We start from the raw sequence: 17,650 nt of genomic DNA, 5'->3' as shown, positions 1-17,650 counted from the left end.
ATCCATCACAAATGTGAAAGATATCCTGGCCACCGTGTTACGACCCCATTAGATCCTATAGAGATCGTAATACAGCGCGCGGACGGGATATCCACCATGTTTCTGACAAAGTATTTCAACCGCCGAGATCTAAATCAGGGCCAGAGCCCTATATCCCATTTCTCCTGTTTGACACAAAACAAGAGAGACAATGGCAGAAAAGGGGGAAGAATATAGAAGAGAATGATGGGAAAATAGTGACAAAGGAAGTAAGGGAGGATGAAAAAAATGCACGAGTAAGATAAAGGGGCAGGAAGTGTATGGGCGTGGATGGAAGAGTCATGAGGTGGAATCTGCTCCACACAACCTCTTTTCAGGAACCTAGAAAACTTTGGGCCTTGGCATTATTTAGATTACAAAGTTATTAACAGGGTGAAAGAGCTATTTCCATACCCTAAAAGCAAAACTATAAAACCCTTTTAAGGAAATGCAGTGAAGCAATGGAATGAAAATAAATAACATTTTCCATAAACTAGCATTTCATTACTTCAAAATATTTCAGATTATTATTTTACCCTATCGATTTCGACAAGAAAAATAGCATACATATTTATGGCGATAACTTGACAATATACTGTCAAAAAAACATTCATAGGTAATAAAATGCCAGCATTTAAACAATAAAAAGTTACAAATGAAAAAAGTAAATTTACCTTACACAGAACAAAAATGTTGAAATGGTAATGAATGCCTATTTAATGTTGGCTATTTTTCTGACGATTTAAATCAATTGGATTCCCTAAATGTGAGCTTCCGGCAGCCTTTTCCATCACGTCATAGCCTTTGCTTTAAGTCAGTTAATATAATTTCACTGCATCTGCTTCTAATGCTTCCCTTGTTTGGATGTCACTTCGCAACCATAACAGAGATGCCGAAAAAGTGAACAGCATGCAGTACATTGATTTACTTTGATCGCTTATAGGGAGCACAGATTAGCAGCAGGAGATGTTATGAGCTTCAGACGCTTATTTTGAAATGAAAAAAACACGAAGCGCGAGAATATATTTGATGCCCAATCCTGTCTCGCTCTGTATGGAAATAATGATAGCACATTTGACTCACACAAAAGACACATGATATGAAAGTCATAAATCGATCTCTGTTGTATAGGCGAACAGCATTTGCTCTAACATGAGTGTCAATATTTCCAAAAATTAAAGAACAATTTCACCTGAAAAAATGGCTGCGATTGCAGAGAAGAGCATGACAAAACGAGCAAGCAATGACTGTCCAAAAAGAAATCCAATATTAAAGGTGCTATTTTAGGTCTGGAATAGCCAAAAATCTCATGCTGTGAATGGAGACCCAAACAGGGGGCTGCAGATCAACCCCTCCACATTGGCTTGTTTGATGAACCTCTGTCAGGAATTGGCTGGCACGTTTTCTCCATCACATATCATTATGCCTACAGCATTTCGAAGATGTGTAAATGTTTCCCTCCTCGACACGACACGTTCAGTTCAGCATGGCTTGTAATGGGTATGTATCAAGCTAATACTTCTTCCTGTAGTGTCGTCGCTCTCCTTAGGCGGTGGGAGCGGAGTTTACTGTGCTGCACCACCGCCTCGATACTGATTCTGTGTTGCACCATTATCACCTTGGCCTTAAGCATGCAGGGCACATTACTCATCTCTGAGATCCTTGCTGACAGGGTCCCCGTCAGTGACTGTAGAGTAGCCTTGCCTCTACAGTGCAGGCCTACCCAGCTGCTTTTAAGAGTAATGCAAAGCCCCCTGAAAGGCATGGGATCAACATCAGATTACATCGGAGTGCTTGGCGTGTCATATTTTATAGGCACATCTTCTGGCTTTTACTCGTCCAGGCAAGCTCATATCAACGGCTCCAAATCCGGTTCGTGCATATCCTCTCCAGTCACCAAGGTGAGGGATAGGGGAGCCAAGAAACAGCATTTACCAGGTGAAATCGCTGCTTGTCTTCAGCCCTAGTATGAGAGCGAGTGCTCATAATGTAAAGTCATGAATTATAGAGCCATCAGACACAGTGTGAAACAAGGTGAATCCAACATAGTGCTTACATAGGTATACTAACGTTAATTCTTCTCACACTGTAGCCATTCGTAGGACAATTGTGGTCACCCCCAGATAAAATGCTTTAAGTTGCACATTTCTTGAAATAATTCTAGACATAATTGTACTCAGTCGAGTCTGAAAGTGGCATAATATTGGTGGTCCTTGCATTGTGTAACATTCTTACAACTGCTGGCTTAGGCCTCATCCTAAGTGACTGGTATAATTGTAACCTCTCTACATTCACCCAAGCACACCATCACCCATTCTTGTACTCACCCATTCATTCATCCATGAACTCTTTATTCAAACCTTCGCTGATGTGCTTTCTCACCCATTAATTACTCCAATGACCCTTTAGGGTCTGGCAGGAGCATAACTGATGTTTCGAGTTACTATTCCTCTGATTATTTACAGAGTAATTTGTGAATTCTATGTTCCCAACCGTGCACCAGGTAGGCCTTGGCAGTAGACCTCATACATGTATTGTGAACATAATATAATGAATATAATTAAATAAATTCCAGTTCAACTTTCTAAAATATTCTTTGTTATTGTTGCTCTCTTTTGTTTATTGTTTAATCATTTTGTAAGTTTGTTCCTTCTCATCGCAAGGGCATTTTGTTCAAGAAATACTCTAACAACTCTTTTGCTAACTAGTCCTGCCTCGGTTTCCCTGCGGCCCCTGCTAAGCGAAGTTTCTTGCACGAATATACATAAATGAATGAATAAACAAATAATCAGTGGCCTGGCCACACATCAGGGCACCCACAAAATCTCGCCAAACAAGGTAAATGCAGTATGACTTGACAGCCATACCTGTTAGCTATGCAAAATCATGTTTATCATGACATTTGTGAAGTAATACCGCTAGACGTTTTCCACTATTCACAAAGGTACGTGAAGTTGCCTTCCATACATGTAAAACAAGAATATTCAGGGAATATTCCGATACAGTTAGTATCAAAAGAAAGGAGGGCGCCCGCTTTACACTTTTACTAATATGGAGGTGGATGTTTTGGGCGAATTCACGAATCTTGAAAGAATACATAAATGAGTATTCCTGTAGTATTATTACATCCTATACTAACTATGCCTTAGTGAATCGTTATATATCTTCATCTAGTGGCTTGAACCTCCCCCCCACCAGAAACATTCAGGAACCCTGTCACTCCCTGGGTGGGGCCAATGTTACGCTACTGTATATATCAGATTAGATTACCAGAACTACTTGAAAGGGTGTTCTCTTCATACCTCCATACTTCACATATTCCTTGTAGATTCAATTGAAAGGAACAGTTGTGAAATACTCGTTTCAGCACATCTTCTGTAATCACTGCATCAAGAGTTTTGCTAAGATCCTAGTACTTTGAGAACAAAGTGGCAGATTTTGTGCATGAATTTACTATCAAGGAGATAATTACTCCTTATCACAAGATAGCACAACACATACACTTGTCATTAGGCAAAAATGCAGTGATGTTAGACAGAGAATATGGAGCGTTTTTGCAAACTCAGAGCTCTTCAAAATGTTATACTTTCTTTATCTATTGTTTACTTATTTATTTCGGGTTATAAAATGGTCTACATGACGTAATTAATCAAAGTATTTGCCTTTGCTGCAGGACCGAAGATGGAAGTGGTAGCCCTCAATCAAATAGTCTCAGAGGTTACTTCTGTTCCCACTGTTGAAAACTAGTATAAAGCATTGGTGGTTGGGTGTGAGGAATTTGGTTGTTGGTGGGAGGCGTTGAGCCCTTCTCAAGCAACAGCCACAATCCCTGTTAGGGTGAACCACAAATAGTCAATAAATAACCCGATGCTTAACTCTCTGGTAGCTTGGCAAAAAGGCAGTCAGACGTGCCTTAGAAGGAATGTGTTAAAAATGTATGCATCACACAAATAGTAATAAATGGACAACACAGCACAAGAAAAATCCCACACCAATTTTGAAAAATAGAGTAAAATGCATTACATTATCTGACACCTAAATGATAAAATCAAATCATAAACTGGAAATATTGAATGTTAAAGGTTTATATAAAAGTAGCACAAAACACCAACTGTGGTTATCTGGTCACACCAGACCAGCACAAAGCCACAACTGCAGGCTGACCGCAATGGAGTGCAGGCCAGATCCAGGCACAAGGTTAGTCCCACTGAGAATTGTACCTTAAGTCCTTGATATGGAGCACTGCGTCGTGCTGCATCATTTCAGATGAGAAGGTCTGAAGGCTGAGATGCAAGGTCCTGTGTCACGCTGGTTTGAGTTACATAACGTTGCATTGGTTCTGGGGAATCCTACAGTTGGGCCAGGAGGGGTACACTCTGATGCGAGCAAAGCACCTAGGACCTTGTGGGGGGGGCACCTCTTGGAGTTCAGTCCACCCCTCAGCAGAGGCCAACAACAGGGTACAGGCAGGTCCAGTTAAGTCTGGGCAGCTGGGCAGATTCATGGGCGGTCTTTGGAGCTTATGTCCCTGTAGCACAGAACAGTAGGCCAGTCAGCTAACCCATAGAGTCACTCTGGGTTGAAGGAGCAGACACTGTCTTTCTTTCTTAGGCAGCAAGGCAGCCTTCCTTCCAGCAGGGCAGCAGAGCAGTCTTTCTTACCAGTCGTCCACAGGTGCAGAAGTAATTTTAAGGGTGGGTCTGATATAGCTGGTGCTAGCTTTGAAATGGGAAAAGCTTTTGAAGTTTTCCCCACATAGAGGCGTTTGGAATTTCCTGCCTCCCTGTCCTGGCCCCAGTCTGTCCACAGTCCCAATAAGCTAGTGTGAAGTTCATTTAGTGTGAGCAGAGGCAGTGCCTTTGAAGAGCAAGAAGGGTTCTGCGCAGGTCCGCCCCATCCTGCCTTGAATGGCCAATCCTGTCAACACCCAAGCCATCTACTGTGTCGCTGTCTGGGAGGCATACGCAAAGGCCAACTGTCTATTATACCCGGTCATATGACCCAGGAAAAAGGCTTCAGACACCAAATGGTTAGAAGAAGAAAATGCTACCTTTCTGAAAGAGACATTTTCAGAACTGTGGCTTAAAATCTGACTTTACCATTAAATGTACAACATTCTTACCTGCTTCCAAACAAAAACCGTCACATTTTAAATGTATTAAGGTAGCACAAACTAATCCTATGGAAGAAGTAGGCCATACAGTAGGGAAAATTGATTTTTGTGTTTTTTACTACCAGGACATTTAAAGGTTAAAAGAACATCTCCAACTTAATAAATACACTGCACCATGCATAATGGTCTGTTTGGGGCCTACCCTAGTGGTGACCTATAAGTATTAAAAAGTGGGGTTTAGGCCTTGCCAAAGGCTTAGTTTTCAAGGGTAAAAAGACAGTTTAAAACTTCACCCCCAGGTTGCGATGTCCGGCCTGAGACAGTTTTTAAAGGGCTACTTAAGTAGATGGCACAATAAGTGCTGCAGGCTGTGTAGCAGCATTTAATTCGCAGGCCATGGGTACCGGAGTACAACTTGACCAAGGACCCATAAGGAAATTAAATAAGCCAATTGGATGTAAGTCAATATTACCATGTTTATAGGAGAGAGAACAAATGATTTACTAGTGGTTAGCAGTGGTAAATTGTGCATAGTCATAAAGCCGACAAAAATGAACTCAGCAAAAGAGGCGAGGTGAAGGCAAAAAGTTTGGGGGAGTATCACCTAAGGGTTTCAGGTCTAACACTGGTGCAGCTCTTGTGCTTCGATTTGCAGCCTACTAGAACCTGAGATCCTGAATTTTCAAGGGATTTTCAATGTGTTTTGTGACTTGAACATAAGTGATGTACCACATTAGCATTTTCTTCAGCAATGCCAAATTTTGACAGGCCTGTAGCAGGCAGTGAGGGTTGTTTGCTCATACATGTTTGTCCTCTGCTCCAAAAAGGTCCTGCCTTGAATTCATGGAGGTATCACAGGCTCACGTTTCCTTAGGTTTGACATATTCTGGCTTACTAGTGCTATAAGTCTGTCAGCCAATCAATGAGTTATTTTCTGGGACCATTGTTTATTTTGTTCCAAATGTCCAGGCACTAATGCATCATAACAGAATATAATATGGTAGGAAATGTAAATACGATATCGGGGACAAGTACTGCACAGGTCACTGGCCTCCTCATTAGAGTGGTTTGAGCACAAGATATATGAGCAGATGCAGCTGTCTTCCTGTAAGGAATCCACCTTTTCTGCATGAACACCGAGGATTTTTCACATTTTTCTTGACTCTATTTTTGCTGGCATTAGAAATCTATGCATAGTGACACGTATTCTGACCATAAAATGGTGCTGTTAAAACTGCCTTCACCAGATTGCTTTAACTTTCATTATAGTCCACAGTAAGTGGTGCAGAAAAAGCAGCAATGGAATTGAAGTTAAATGTCAAATGTGGGCTACAGTGTTTAGTTACTTCACCTATGTATAAGAGGATAAATATATGGCTACCAGGAGCACTACTGAGATTTTGCTGGGGTGCAGGTACATGCACTATAGTGACACATGGAAAGGAAATGTGCTTTTGCCTTGTAGGAAAGCCTATTTTGGAAAGAATACTGAGTAAACTCTAAGGTATGCCTTGTGAACACACAGGACACAGTGCTTAATATATAAACAAGTGGCACCCTACCTATTTTAAATGTCCAAAACAGTTTAACTGTATAAATCTGGTTATAATAAAAAACTTTAATTCACATGTTGCCTCCTGTGAAAACGGTAGCAACCTGAATCTGTTATTTTTCACTCAGTTTTCAAAAGCTGATTCAATAGTGAAATCAGATTTTGCTAAATTTATTAGAAAAGTAAAAGTGACTTTATAAAAGTGTTGCCTGAGCCAAAGTGGCTTAGAGCCACTATTCACACTCATCTTACCTCTGAAGGTTCAATATACATTCCTGGCTAGATTCAATGGCCCTGCTTGCAAGAGCTTAGCTTCTAAGATCAGGAATGAAGGGATGCTGTCAACAACTTGCCTCTTGGCATGGATTAGCCATTATCTGGGAGGGTTTAGGAACAGCTGGCACAACACAGAACAGCCTACAAACTTCCTCTTGTGAGTTGGAGATGCCAAATTGGACTGACAGGATCTTCACCCATTCATTCTCAGGGACCCTTAGACCTTAAACCATCAACCTCAGCAAGGGAAAGAAACAGTGACAGATAGGACATTTCCTTATCTAAATGGAGAGTGGTTTAGAAGGAACCAGGGCCTCATCTGATTTAATATAGGATTAGCTATTTTGGATCTAGAATGTCTGAGAAATTGTATAGTAAAGAAAAGAGGAAGTGCTGCAAAAGAAGGTGAGCACAGAGCAAGAAAATAGACAGGATTGGGAATGAGAACATCTTCTATCACTGGCTAAGGCACAGGACCAGGCTGGCACTTCTTTACCACCTCCTCCGAACACCCCTAGTCCTGAAAAGTCAACATGTGAAGGACAAAAACGTTATGGAAAAAAGGCCTCAAGGACTCTTGTTGGCAACCATCAGCTGGTGATGCTTTTCCAGGGTCAAGTAGTTCATCTACTGTGTGCCTGATTTAGGGATACAAAACGCAGATAGACGTCTGACTTTAACAAGGCCACTGAGGAGAGAACCATGCACAAACCGACATGAGACCTGGCTAGAGAGAGCCCTGGTGTCTTGAATCCTGCCATGAGGACATGAGAGCTACAAAACTGACCTAGAGAAACTGTCTCAGTAGTTGAGGAAAGGTGGGTCATGGTTTCACCTCTGTAGGACCGGGGCAAGGTACGTAGCCTTGCTAGGGGAGGTTGCACTCAGGCCAGCATGAAAACCAGGTTTGCCTGTTCCAGGCTTTTTGCTGCACTAAAAACAGGTTCAGAGAGACCTCGAGGAAACAGTATCCAGCTTCATGGATCCCTGCCTAAGTTCAACTGATAGCCTTTCCCATTTGAAAAATTTTGAATCCAAAAATATGACTAGGTCCAAAAATAGAACTTTGGTTTGGGTAAGGTGACAAATACATAGCAGCGAGGAAATTTAGGTGGCAATGGAATCCAGATGGGTCAAGCATGAAGTGTTTAGCACCAAAGGCAATATTGCCAGTGTGAGTCTGACAATGGCATCTTTGACTGCAAGAGACCCTTGAAGTTACAACATTAGAACTCATCTCTTTGGAAAACTTTGAACTCCAGAAAGAGGAGGCCTTAAGGTAAATTCTTTGCCTGGAATGACCCACTTGTTGTATCCGACTTCTACTCCATCACAGTTGGACTGAAATCATGGCTAAGTCTAGTAATGGTGTTTTACTTTTAAACCTTAGTTCTTCCTTAAAACCTTTAAAAAAAAATATCTCCAGTTTGTCGTATCGATTTTAACCATTTTGGTGTCTTTTTATTTATGACATATTTCTACCTTTTCTAAATTAGTTTGGGGGTTTTGTTTTGGGGTTTCCTTTACTTTTACAGTGTCTGTACTGCTTGTACTCAACACACATTTCTGTGAAGAATTGTTAATGTATTGGGCCATAGCCACCAGGAGTAACAACACTCTTAACAACCTAGCCACTATAGTGCATAAAGTATCCAAAATGTTTTTGTCAGATGCCAAAATAATAGGGTATGTATATTTTAAACATCTGTATACTGCTCTGCAAAATAGCCTTCAACATCACTCAGTTATATCTTACAGATGCCACGTTTCTCATTAAAAGTAAGCCCTGCAAAATGGTCGGAGATTTGGCCTTTCCTAATCTTCTTGTATTACTATAATGTGATAGTTAATTAAACATGCTCTATTTCAATCCACAACTTATACATGTGCTGGTATCACTGCATTATCTAAAAAGCAATTACAAGTGAAATCTTTTAGAAGTGATGGCTTCATCCACCAAACTCATACTGTGGCTTGAAATCTTTCAAGATCATAGTTGTTTCTTTCTGGGGTCCATGTGGTACAAAAGAACCAAATACTTCCTTTATGGGGAAGAGCAATCTGATTTGACTTTTGTCTCATGAAAAGTTAACACAGGTTTCGCAAAACAAGTAAATGAGGAAATATTCAATTGTGTATATTGTTGAAATTCATAATCTAATGTGCAAAGGGGAAATTCGAATGTGATAAGAAATAAAATTGAACACTCGTCCTAGCTTATCTTCACACATTTACAGATTGTTCACACTGTGAAAGCCAACCGCATTTCTCCCACCCATTGTATATTGCCACACTTTCATTCTGCTGTTCTGTGACTGAACATATTATTTAGCTGATAGGGCACATTTGTTGTCCTTTGAACAGACATTCAAGGTAAAGATCCAAGTACATTTGTAGGTTGTTGCACATGGAAATGCAGAAGTCACTCTTCACCAGCACTGAAGCTTAGATTAAGGCCCTCATTACGACCACAGGGGTTCAGGGACCGCTGCGGTGGAGGTGGCAGTCTCACCACATCGGGTCCAGTGGTGCACCGCTGTATTAGGAGCACGGGGTGTGGCCAACGGCATACAGCCACACCGCCGCCAGGCCCGCAGTGCAGGTGGCATGTTCCACACCACCAGCCGTATTATGAGGGTGATTACCATTTTGTGGAAGTCGCCCCACCATGAAAACCCTGGCAGTAACAGACCTGGTGACAGGAATAAACATTTCTGTCTCCCCTACACACACCCTCACACCTTCACACACCTGCACACACACACACACTCACATGCCCGCAGACACACACATGCACAGCAGGCACACACACCCCCATTACAGTCTACCCACATACCTGACTGGGCCACAGTGCACGTCGAGGGGGTCATCTGGGAAGGGGGAGATGTTGGCGTGACGGCCGCCGCGCACCTTACTGTCACCGCCGGCGATGATCCTCATGGGCCACAGACCTCCACTGAAGCAACAAAATCCTATTGGACGGTGCACAGCAGTACGAACCGCAAAGGGTTCACCGCCTTGCACAAAAGTGCAATTTAATATGGTGGTGGAGTTGTGACGTCGTGGCACTGCTGGTGGTGGGACCGCCTCTCTCACACCCTTATTCGGCCTGGAGGAGTCCAATTTCAGGCTGTTTTATGGCAGTTTTCGCTTTGTGACTCGTAATGCAGTAGTCACTGTACCGCCACCACTGGCAGTGGGTTTTCGCACTGCAGTCCAGCCCAAAAACTGCCAATCTCGTAATGAGGGTATAAGTCTTTTATATGGGGATGCCTGAAACTGAGGCTAAAACTTAATATTTGCATGCTCACATAAAATCAAGTGGTTTACACATACTTCACACAGGAATCAGTTACCTTGGTCACTACCTATCCCAAAATAATTACTTTGATCATACGATTTCTGACCCACTTCCCTGTACTGCCATAGACGGAAGTACATTATATTGCAAGTATAATTAAAAATCTTATAATATAATATAGATTCTCTGAATTCATTCCATGATCTCAAATCTGAATTTGGCTTAGTTCGACACAGCTGTGGGGATACAATCTGTTTGCCCATTGGATCTGCAGCCATTTTAGTAAGAATCATACCTCTGTCTCCAGTGTCCTGAACCATGACTACGATTCTCATAATAGGACTGAGTTGCTTGCCTCCCATAACCAACGCTTGTATGAATCCAGCTAAAATTCTCTTATTTTATAATCTTCCACAATTGTTATGGGTCACACCTCCAATTACACAAAACTGGACTCTTTTATGGTTTTGAATGCACGTAATGTAAGGAGGATAACTCTGACCTTCTCCATATTTTGCTGGACTGTTCTAGCATTAAACTTGTTTTGCAGAAATATGGTACACTTTACCTCCACAAAAAGATTTACATAGAACCCAAACAGACCATCTGGCTGTTCTCAATGACATCGCTCCCAGTGTAGTTCACTATAATCATAGATGTTGATGGTGGTGAATCTGTGCTGTTTCATTCTGCACCATAAAGGAAACCCACTGTGACAACCAACAAAGAGTGGGTGGTTGAATTGTTTAGGATAGTTGCCTGGATTTGATTTACCTGGTGAATGATTGGATGACCTGTTTGGTGAGTTCTGAAAACTTTTTTGCAGACCATAAACCACAAATACCCTGCTATGATCGAATTCCACAAGGTGTATCCACTCAAATAATGGTGAATATTTATACTGTTTCTCTACAGTCTGCCTCTGTCCTGTGAGATGACCCCCAAGATGTGCCTTACTTTTGTGGGTTACAACGCAGTATCTTTTATCCTGAGATAAGAGGTTTTGTGGCTGAAGGTATTACAATTATGTTATAATGGGTGAAGGGGTGTGTATCATATTGCTTGTCTATTATGTGAAGCAGTGCATTTTTGCTTAATTGTCTTGTAGCAAGCTAGTCTATCAGTTTGATTAGCAAACAGTGCTAGAGTGCAATTGACGTGGTGTGTTAATGATATGAAATATGGATACAAATGTCAAAGGCAACTGCTAGTGGCCTGCCACATGGACAAACAGTTTGAATATGGCTACCCTAAATCTCTGCAATCTGTCAAACTCTCAAACCAAGCTACGTAACTTCTTGGAAGTCCCTTACACTGCACAGTGAAGGACACACTTTGTAATGCAGCCAGATAATGATGCACTTATTCTGGTTAGTTCTCTGTTGAGGCACAAATTGCTTCTTATTTGTTTGGGTTCGAAATTATGTGAATACTTACTTGTGGATGAGAGACAAAAGGAACATGGGGTAGGGATGTTTCATATGATCCGATGAGCATAACTTAAAATGAGTGTACTCTATTGATTGTATTCTTCAAATCACATTGTCATGATTGATGAAAATCAAAATCTCTATGGAGAAAAACATACTGAAGTGTACATATCTTGTCTGAACTTGATATGATAAAGATGTCTTCATGATTTTCAATCTTAAAAAATTACTTAAAAAGGGAAAAAACATATTTAAAAATACATCATGCGCCTTAACATCTCTCTATTTTGCACCATTTTAATTTGATGTACAATTCTTAAACACTGCTTTTATTTTGTTCACAGTGACGTTGAAGCCCAGGGCATACCACAGAATCTTTGAAGTGGTCAAAATATGTAAATAAATGTATATCATTTTATAGCTTTTCGATATGGACTGGAATATAAATATTTGCAGTCAGGAAAAAAATGGAAATAATGACTTTAACACTGTATTTGCAGTTGTCATAATAAAAAGCAGATATACTTGTAAGAAAATGCCTCTTTTTGCAAGATCATCTCATTTAACTGACACTGTTAGTTTTTGGATTCTGTATACTCTGACCCTGTGAAGCAGGCCACAGTGCATGTGCCCTGACTCCTAAAAACTTGTCAGCTTGCTGAAAAATTCTAACTGGTGCTTTTAATTTACCTATTAGTCCCTAATATATGGTACCAGGAGTATCCACGACCTGTAATTTAAGGGTCACTAGTGACTGCAGCACCTATTGTGGCATAAATAAAATAACCAGTCAAAGCATACCTTCAGGTCTGCCCTGCAGTTTTAAAACTGCAAATTTGCCTAGGCAAACTAAACCTTTTGCCAAGCCTAAACCTTAATTTCTAACGCTTTTAGCCATTAAGATGGGCACTAAATTCCCATATGTCAGTGTGCCAGGTATCTAAAAGCTAGGACATACACCTTAGTTGTATTTGTCTGGGCAGAGAAAAATCTCCAAAGTTTGACAGTCTGACAAAGCTGGCTCTCCCATAGAAGAACAATAGGTTACATCATAACTAAGGCTCCCAGTTTTTCTTCTTACTGTTTTTTTACACACACACACAAACATATGTATATATATATATATACATATATATATATATATACAGATCTGTTTCTTGCTTGTATTTATTTTTAAAAGTGGAAAAGAACCGAAAAATTGTGTTTCTTGTGAGTGACTTTCCATGCTGTCCTTCATGAATTCCAAGCCAACAGCAGAGCAGATAGACAGCCTGGAGAGCTAAAACAAGATGAGATTTCCTTTAAAACAAGAATTTGTTAGTGTATATGTGTATATAATACTAATATTTACCTGGATGTAGTGTTTCGTTACATTTGGCTGCTTAATTTTCTAAAATGCAGCAAGCATCAAAGTATGAGTGCATGTTTATCAGTTAAATATATGTGGAAATACAATGCAAACACTCCATTTATTCTCCAAACACACAATAAATATGGATAAGTACCAATGGGAATGTCCAAAAATAAATAAGGATAAATATAGACAGAAATGTTAAAAAAATAAATACCATAAAACGGGGAGCCCTAATTATAACACCTTATAATGCATAACTTCAGTTTGGGAATACCTAGAACAATGATTCAAGGACTCAAATTAACAGTAATTTAAATGCAATCTAAAAGTCAAGTCAGATTATAAATTACTTTTTCAGAAAATGTCACTTTTAGGAAGTTGGCATTTTCATGCCTAAATAACTCTAAAAGTATTTTCAGAGTTAATTTCCATGAGGCAGCCTGTTGGCTTCCAGGAAAGGCAATAAAAGAGCCTTGACTGGGAGGAGGTGTGACCTCATCTTGACAGGATGGCCTGGAGGGTTGTGCCCACCAACTGTATAAGCATCTGAAACCTGTTTCAGAACTGCTTTGGTGGGGAAGTCCTTCAAGTGATGACAAACCACCAGATAAGTTAAATTCCTTCAATTGGGAACAACCTCAAAGAACTTATGTAAAGGCATACCATTTGTGACGGAGGAGCTCCTCTGCCAAACTCTGAATAAGGGCCTAAGTTAGCTATTATTAGAAATGGGGTCTTTGGTTGACAGTCAGGTTGCCCCCTGTTCAAGCAAGGACCCTCACTCTAGTCAGGGTAAAAGAGAATCACCCTCAGCTAACCCCTGCTTACCCCCTTGGTAGCTTGGCAGAGCAGTAGGCTTAACTTCAGAGCGCTAGGTGTAAAGTATTTGTACCAACACACACAGTAACTTCATGAAAACACTACAAAATGACACAGCACTGGTTTAGAAAAATAGGAAATATTTATCTAAACAAAACAAGACCAAAACGACAAACATCCGACATACACAAGTCAAGTTATGAATTTTTAAAGATTAAACTAAAAAATAGAGCTTAGAAACAAAAATGCTTCGATGAGATGTTAACACGGCGTCGTGACGGAGTCGTTCCCAACAAGCTGACACCAGCGCCGCCGGACACGGAGTCGTGTAGACCCCCAAGTACAGTACCTTTGGTGAAGAGTGAAAACAAGCCAATGTGCGAAGTCGGGAACCGCGGCGTCTGTGCGAAACGTTGAATCCGTGCACTTCGAGCGGCGTCGGTCACGACATGGTGCAGCGACTTCCACGGAGTCGCGGACTTCAGCGGGGCTGCTGCGGCGTCGGGCCTGCGAACAGCGTCGCGTTTCAGCGAAGGTCACGGCGTCAGGTGCAGGCGGCGTTACCGGATTCAGCAGCGGCGTTGGTCCGGAGTCGTCCGAAGTCGATTTCCTTGGATTTCCACCAGCTTTCCTTTCAAGGGCCCAGGAACTGGATAGGGCACCACTTGTCAGAGCAGGAGTCTCTCCAGAGACTCCAGGTGCTGGCAGAGAGAAGTCTTTGCTGTCCCTGAGACTTCAAACAACAGGAGGCAAGCTCTAAATCAAGCCCTTGGAGATTTCTTCACAAGATGGAAGGCACACAAAGTCCAGTCTTTGCCCTCTTACTCTGGCAGAAGCAGCACTGCAGGAAAGCTCCACAAAGCACAGTCACAGGCAGGGCAGCACGCCTTCCTCAGCTATCAGCTCTTCTCCAGGCAGAGGTTCCTCTTGGTTCCAGAAGTGTTTCTCAAGGCTGTAGATTTGGGTGCCCTTCTTATACCCATTTTAGTCTTTGAAGTCACCTTTCTTCAAAGGGGACTCACACCTACTTGTGAAATCCTGCCTTGCCCAGGCAAGGCCTCAGACACACACCAGGGGGTTGGAGCCGGCACAGTCCTTTCAGATGAGAGTGACCACTCCACCCCTACCTCCTAGGAGAGATTGCTAATCAGGAAATGCAGGTTACACCGCAGCCCCGTTTGTGTAACTGTCTAGTGCGAGGTGAAAAACAACCCAACTGTCAAACTGACCCAGACAGGGAATCCACAAACAAGGCAGAGTCACAGAATGGTTTAAGCAAGAAAATGCTCACTTTCTAAAAGTGGCATTTTCAAACGCACAATCTTGAAATCAACTTTACTAAAAGGTGTATTTTTTAATTGTGAGTTCAGGGACCCCAAACTCCACATGTCCATCTACTCTCTAGGGGAATCTACACTTTAATCATATTTAAAGGTAGCCCCCATATTATCCTATGAGAGAGACAGGCCTTGCAACAGTGAAAAACGAAATTGGCAGTATTTCACGTTCAGGACATATAAACCACATTACTATATGTGCTACCTTATCCATACACTGCACCCTGCCTTTGGGGCTACCTACGGCCTACCTTAGGGGTGCCTTACATGTAAGAAAAGGGAAGGTTTAGGCCTGGCACGTGGGTACACTTGCCAAGTCGAATTTACAGTGTAAAAATACACTTACAGACACTGAAGTGGCAGGTCTGAGACATGATTACAGAGCTACTTATGTGGGTGGCACAACCAGTGCTGCAGGCCCACTAGTAGCATTTGATTTACAGGCCCTGGCACCTCTAGTGCACCTTACTAGGGACTTACTAGTAAATCAAATATGCCAATCATGGATAAACCAATTACATACAATTTACACGGAGAGCATATGCACTTTAGCACTGGTTAGCAGTGGTAAAGTGCTCAGAGTTGAAAAGCCAACAGCAACAGGTCAGAAAAAAATAGGAGGCAGGAGGAAAAAGACTGGGGATGACCCTGCATAGCAAAAGTCCAACAGCTATCAATTTAGTTCTTGGGATATTTTACTGGAAAGCCTATAAACTAGGTCAACATTAGAATCACTGTTTTTTAATTTTGCGTTAAAGTATACATTTTCTTACAGCATGTTTCACTCTAGGTTTCCCTCTACACTTTTTCTCACTTTTCAAATTGGATTCCTCCTAACAGTGGTAGACATAAAACGTGATGCAGTACAAAGTAAAAATAGTATATTAATTAAATCCATATAATGCACACATTTATTTATGAAAGACCTGCATTCACCACCTCCGACCATCTGACTTCATAACAGCAAACTATTGAAACAACATTTGCAAACATTTAACTAAACAAAATTTGTCTTTCCTTAACTCCTCTAAAATAGCTCTCAGGTATGATAACCAAAGACAACCAAAACAATTATTTTATACTCATTTGGTGTGCTTAATATATTTTAAAACTAACTGTGTCCTGTAAAGAGCTCAGCTCATGATATCTTTGAATATGACTGCAGCATCCCAGCCTATTAACAAGGGTTGAATTACTACAATTATAATATTAATCATGTATTGGCACTCACCTCTTTTTGGCGATACTTAATTGCTAACTTCAGTCTTGCCAGATCATTTCCATTCTGTTCTTCTATCAAACTGTTATCATCCCTGTAATTAAGAATAATTTCCAGTTCTCTTGAACTCCTTGTCTGATCCAAAAGGTCCTTCGCAAATTGCTTGCACTGCCGAGAGAGCTCCTCATATTCGGATTTAAATTCATTCTCTACTTTGCTTAACTCCTGAAGTTCCCAGCTTAGTTGGAAGGCTGTGAGGAAAGGGTCTTCGCTGGACAGCGCGATCAGTGAAGGGCTAGCTAGAGCTCGGTAGATGTTTAATCTGGATCGAGAATGGCGGAGGCTGTCCACATCAGAACCTGAGACACATTCCACACAGTTGCAGCGTACCTCATGAGGCCTAGGCACTGAGACACCCTTCTGGACAAGATGCTTTATTATTTCATAATTGTTGGTATGGGCAGCCAAAATTATTGGCGTTATATCCGGGGTGAATTCTGAGAACTGCTTATCCAGCAGTATTGGTGGCACCTGTGGAAAATAGAGAGGTACATAAGTCATTTGACCGGCTGCGTGTAAACTAGGATTCTGCCATCAAAACTATATTTATTTATAATGTTGATGAAGATTTCAAATAAACTACTGCACACAGGATTTAGGTACTGGACCCTAATTAAAGCACACATGACAATACATCTGTCCTGAAAAGCAAAACATTTTGTGTATGATTACAGTTCACTAGGGAAGAATATTGTTACAGACGTGCTTTCTGTTTACATAAATGTCACTGAGAATAAAATAAAATTGTATTGCAGACCTATAATGTTACGTTAATAGAGAAGGATCCATTAACAATAATTCAGGCAGTCCCTTTTCCGGATCACAGGTGGGGAAAAATAATATTTTCGTTTTTAAAGGACTCATCCACACAACTGAGATGCATGGTTCATCATCGAGTCCTCACTTGCTAGCTACTCAAAGCCAGGCGGGCTCAACCCCACTCTTAGAGGGATCACTTGTTGGTATTGAATGTTATTGATGGTATCAGAGAAAGCTAATAAAGATAAAATCGCTTATGTTAACCTCCAAAGTTTTCTGATTAATAACCATGAGGCTAGCCCTAGTGAAATTGAAAACAAACTCGGATGTCAGAGGAGAAATCAATGGTCCCATGCTTCAACATGCTTCAGCCGGTTCTATCCAGCAGTATGATCTGCCACCTGGACCAATC

General features: G+C 41.2%; 1 protein-coding gene across 5 annotated transcripts in view; it reads right to left on the bottom strand.

Annotated features, from left to right (window-relative positions):
- TRPC4 (transient receptor potential cation channel subfamily C member 4) overlaps nucleotides 1-17,650 on the bottom strand; it is a 1,361,777-nt gene that overhangs the window by 532,017 nt on the left and 812,110 nt on the right. For all 5 annotated transcript variants that reach the window (XM_069205494.1, XM_069205493.1, XM_069205497.1 and 2 more), the window contains one exon: nucleotides 16,432-16,950. In XM_069205494.1, the coding sequence (XP_069061595.1) occupies nucleotides 16,432-16,950 (519 nt within the window). The remainder of the gene's footprint in view (nucleotides 1-16,431; nucleotides 16,951-17,650) is intronic.

Source organism: Pleurodeles waltl, chromosome 8 (assembly GCF_031143425.1).
Source record: "Pleurodeles waltl isolate 20211129_DDA chromosome 8, aPleWal1.hap1.20221129, whole genome shotgun sequence".
Lineage (NCBI taxonomy): Eukaryota > Metazoa > Chordata > Amphibia > Caudata > Salamandridae > Pleurodeles > Pleurodeles waltl.
This window is presented reverse-complemented; position numbering and strand designations above follow the sequence as displayed.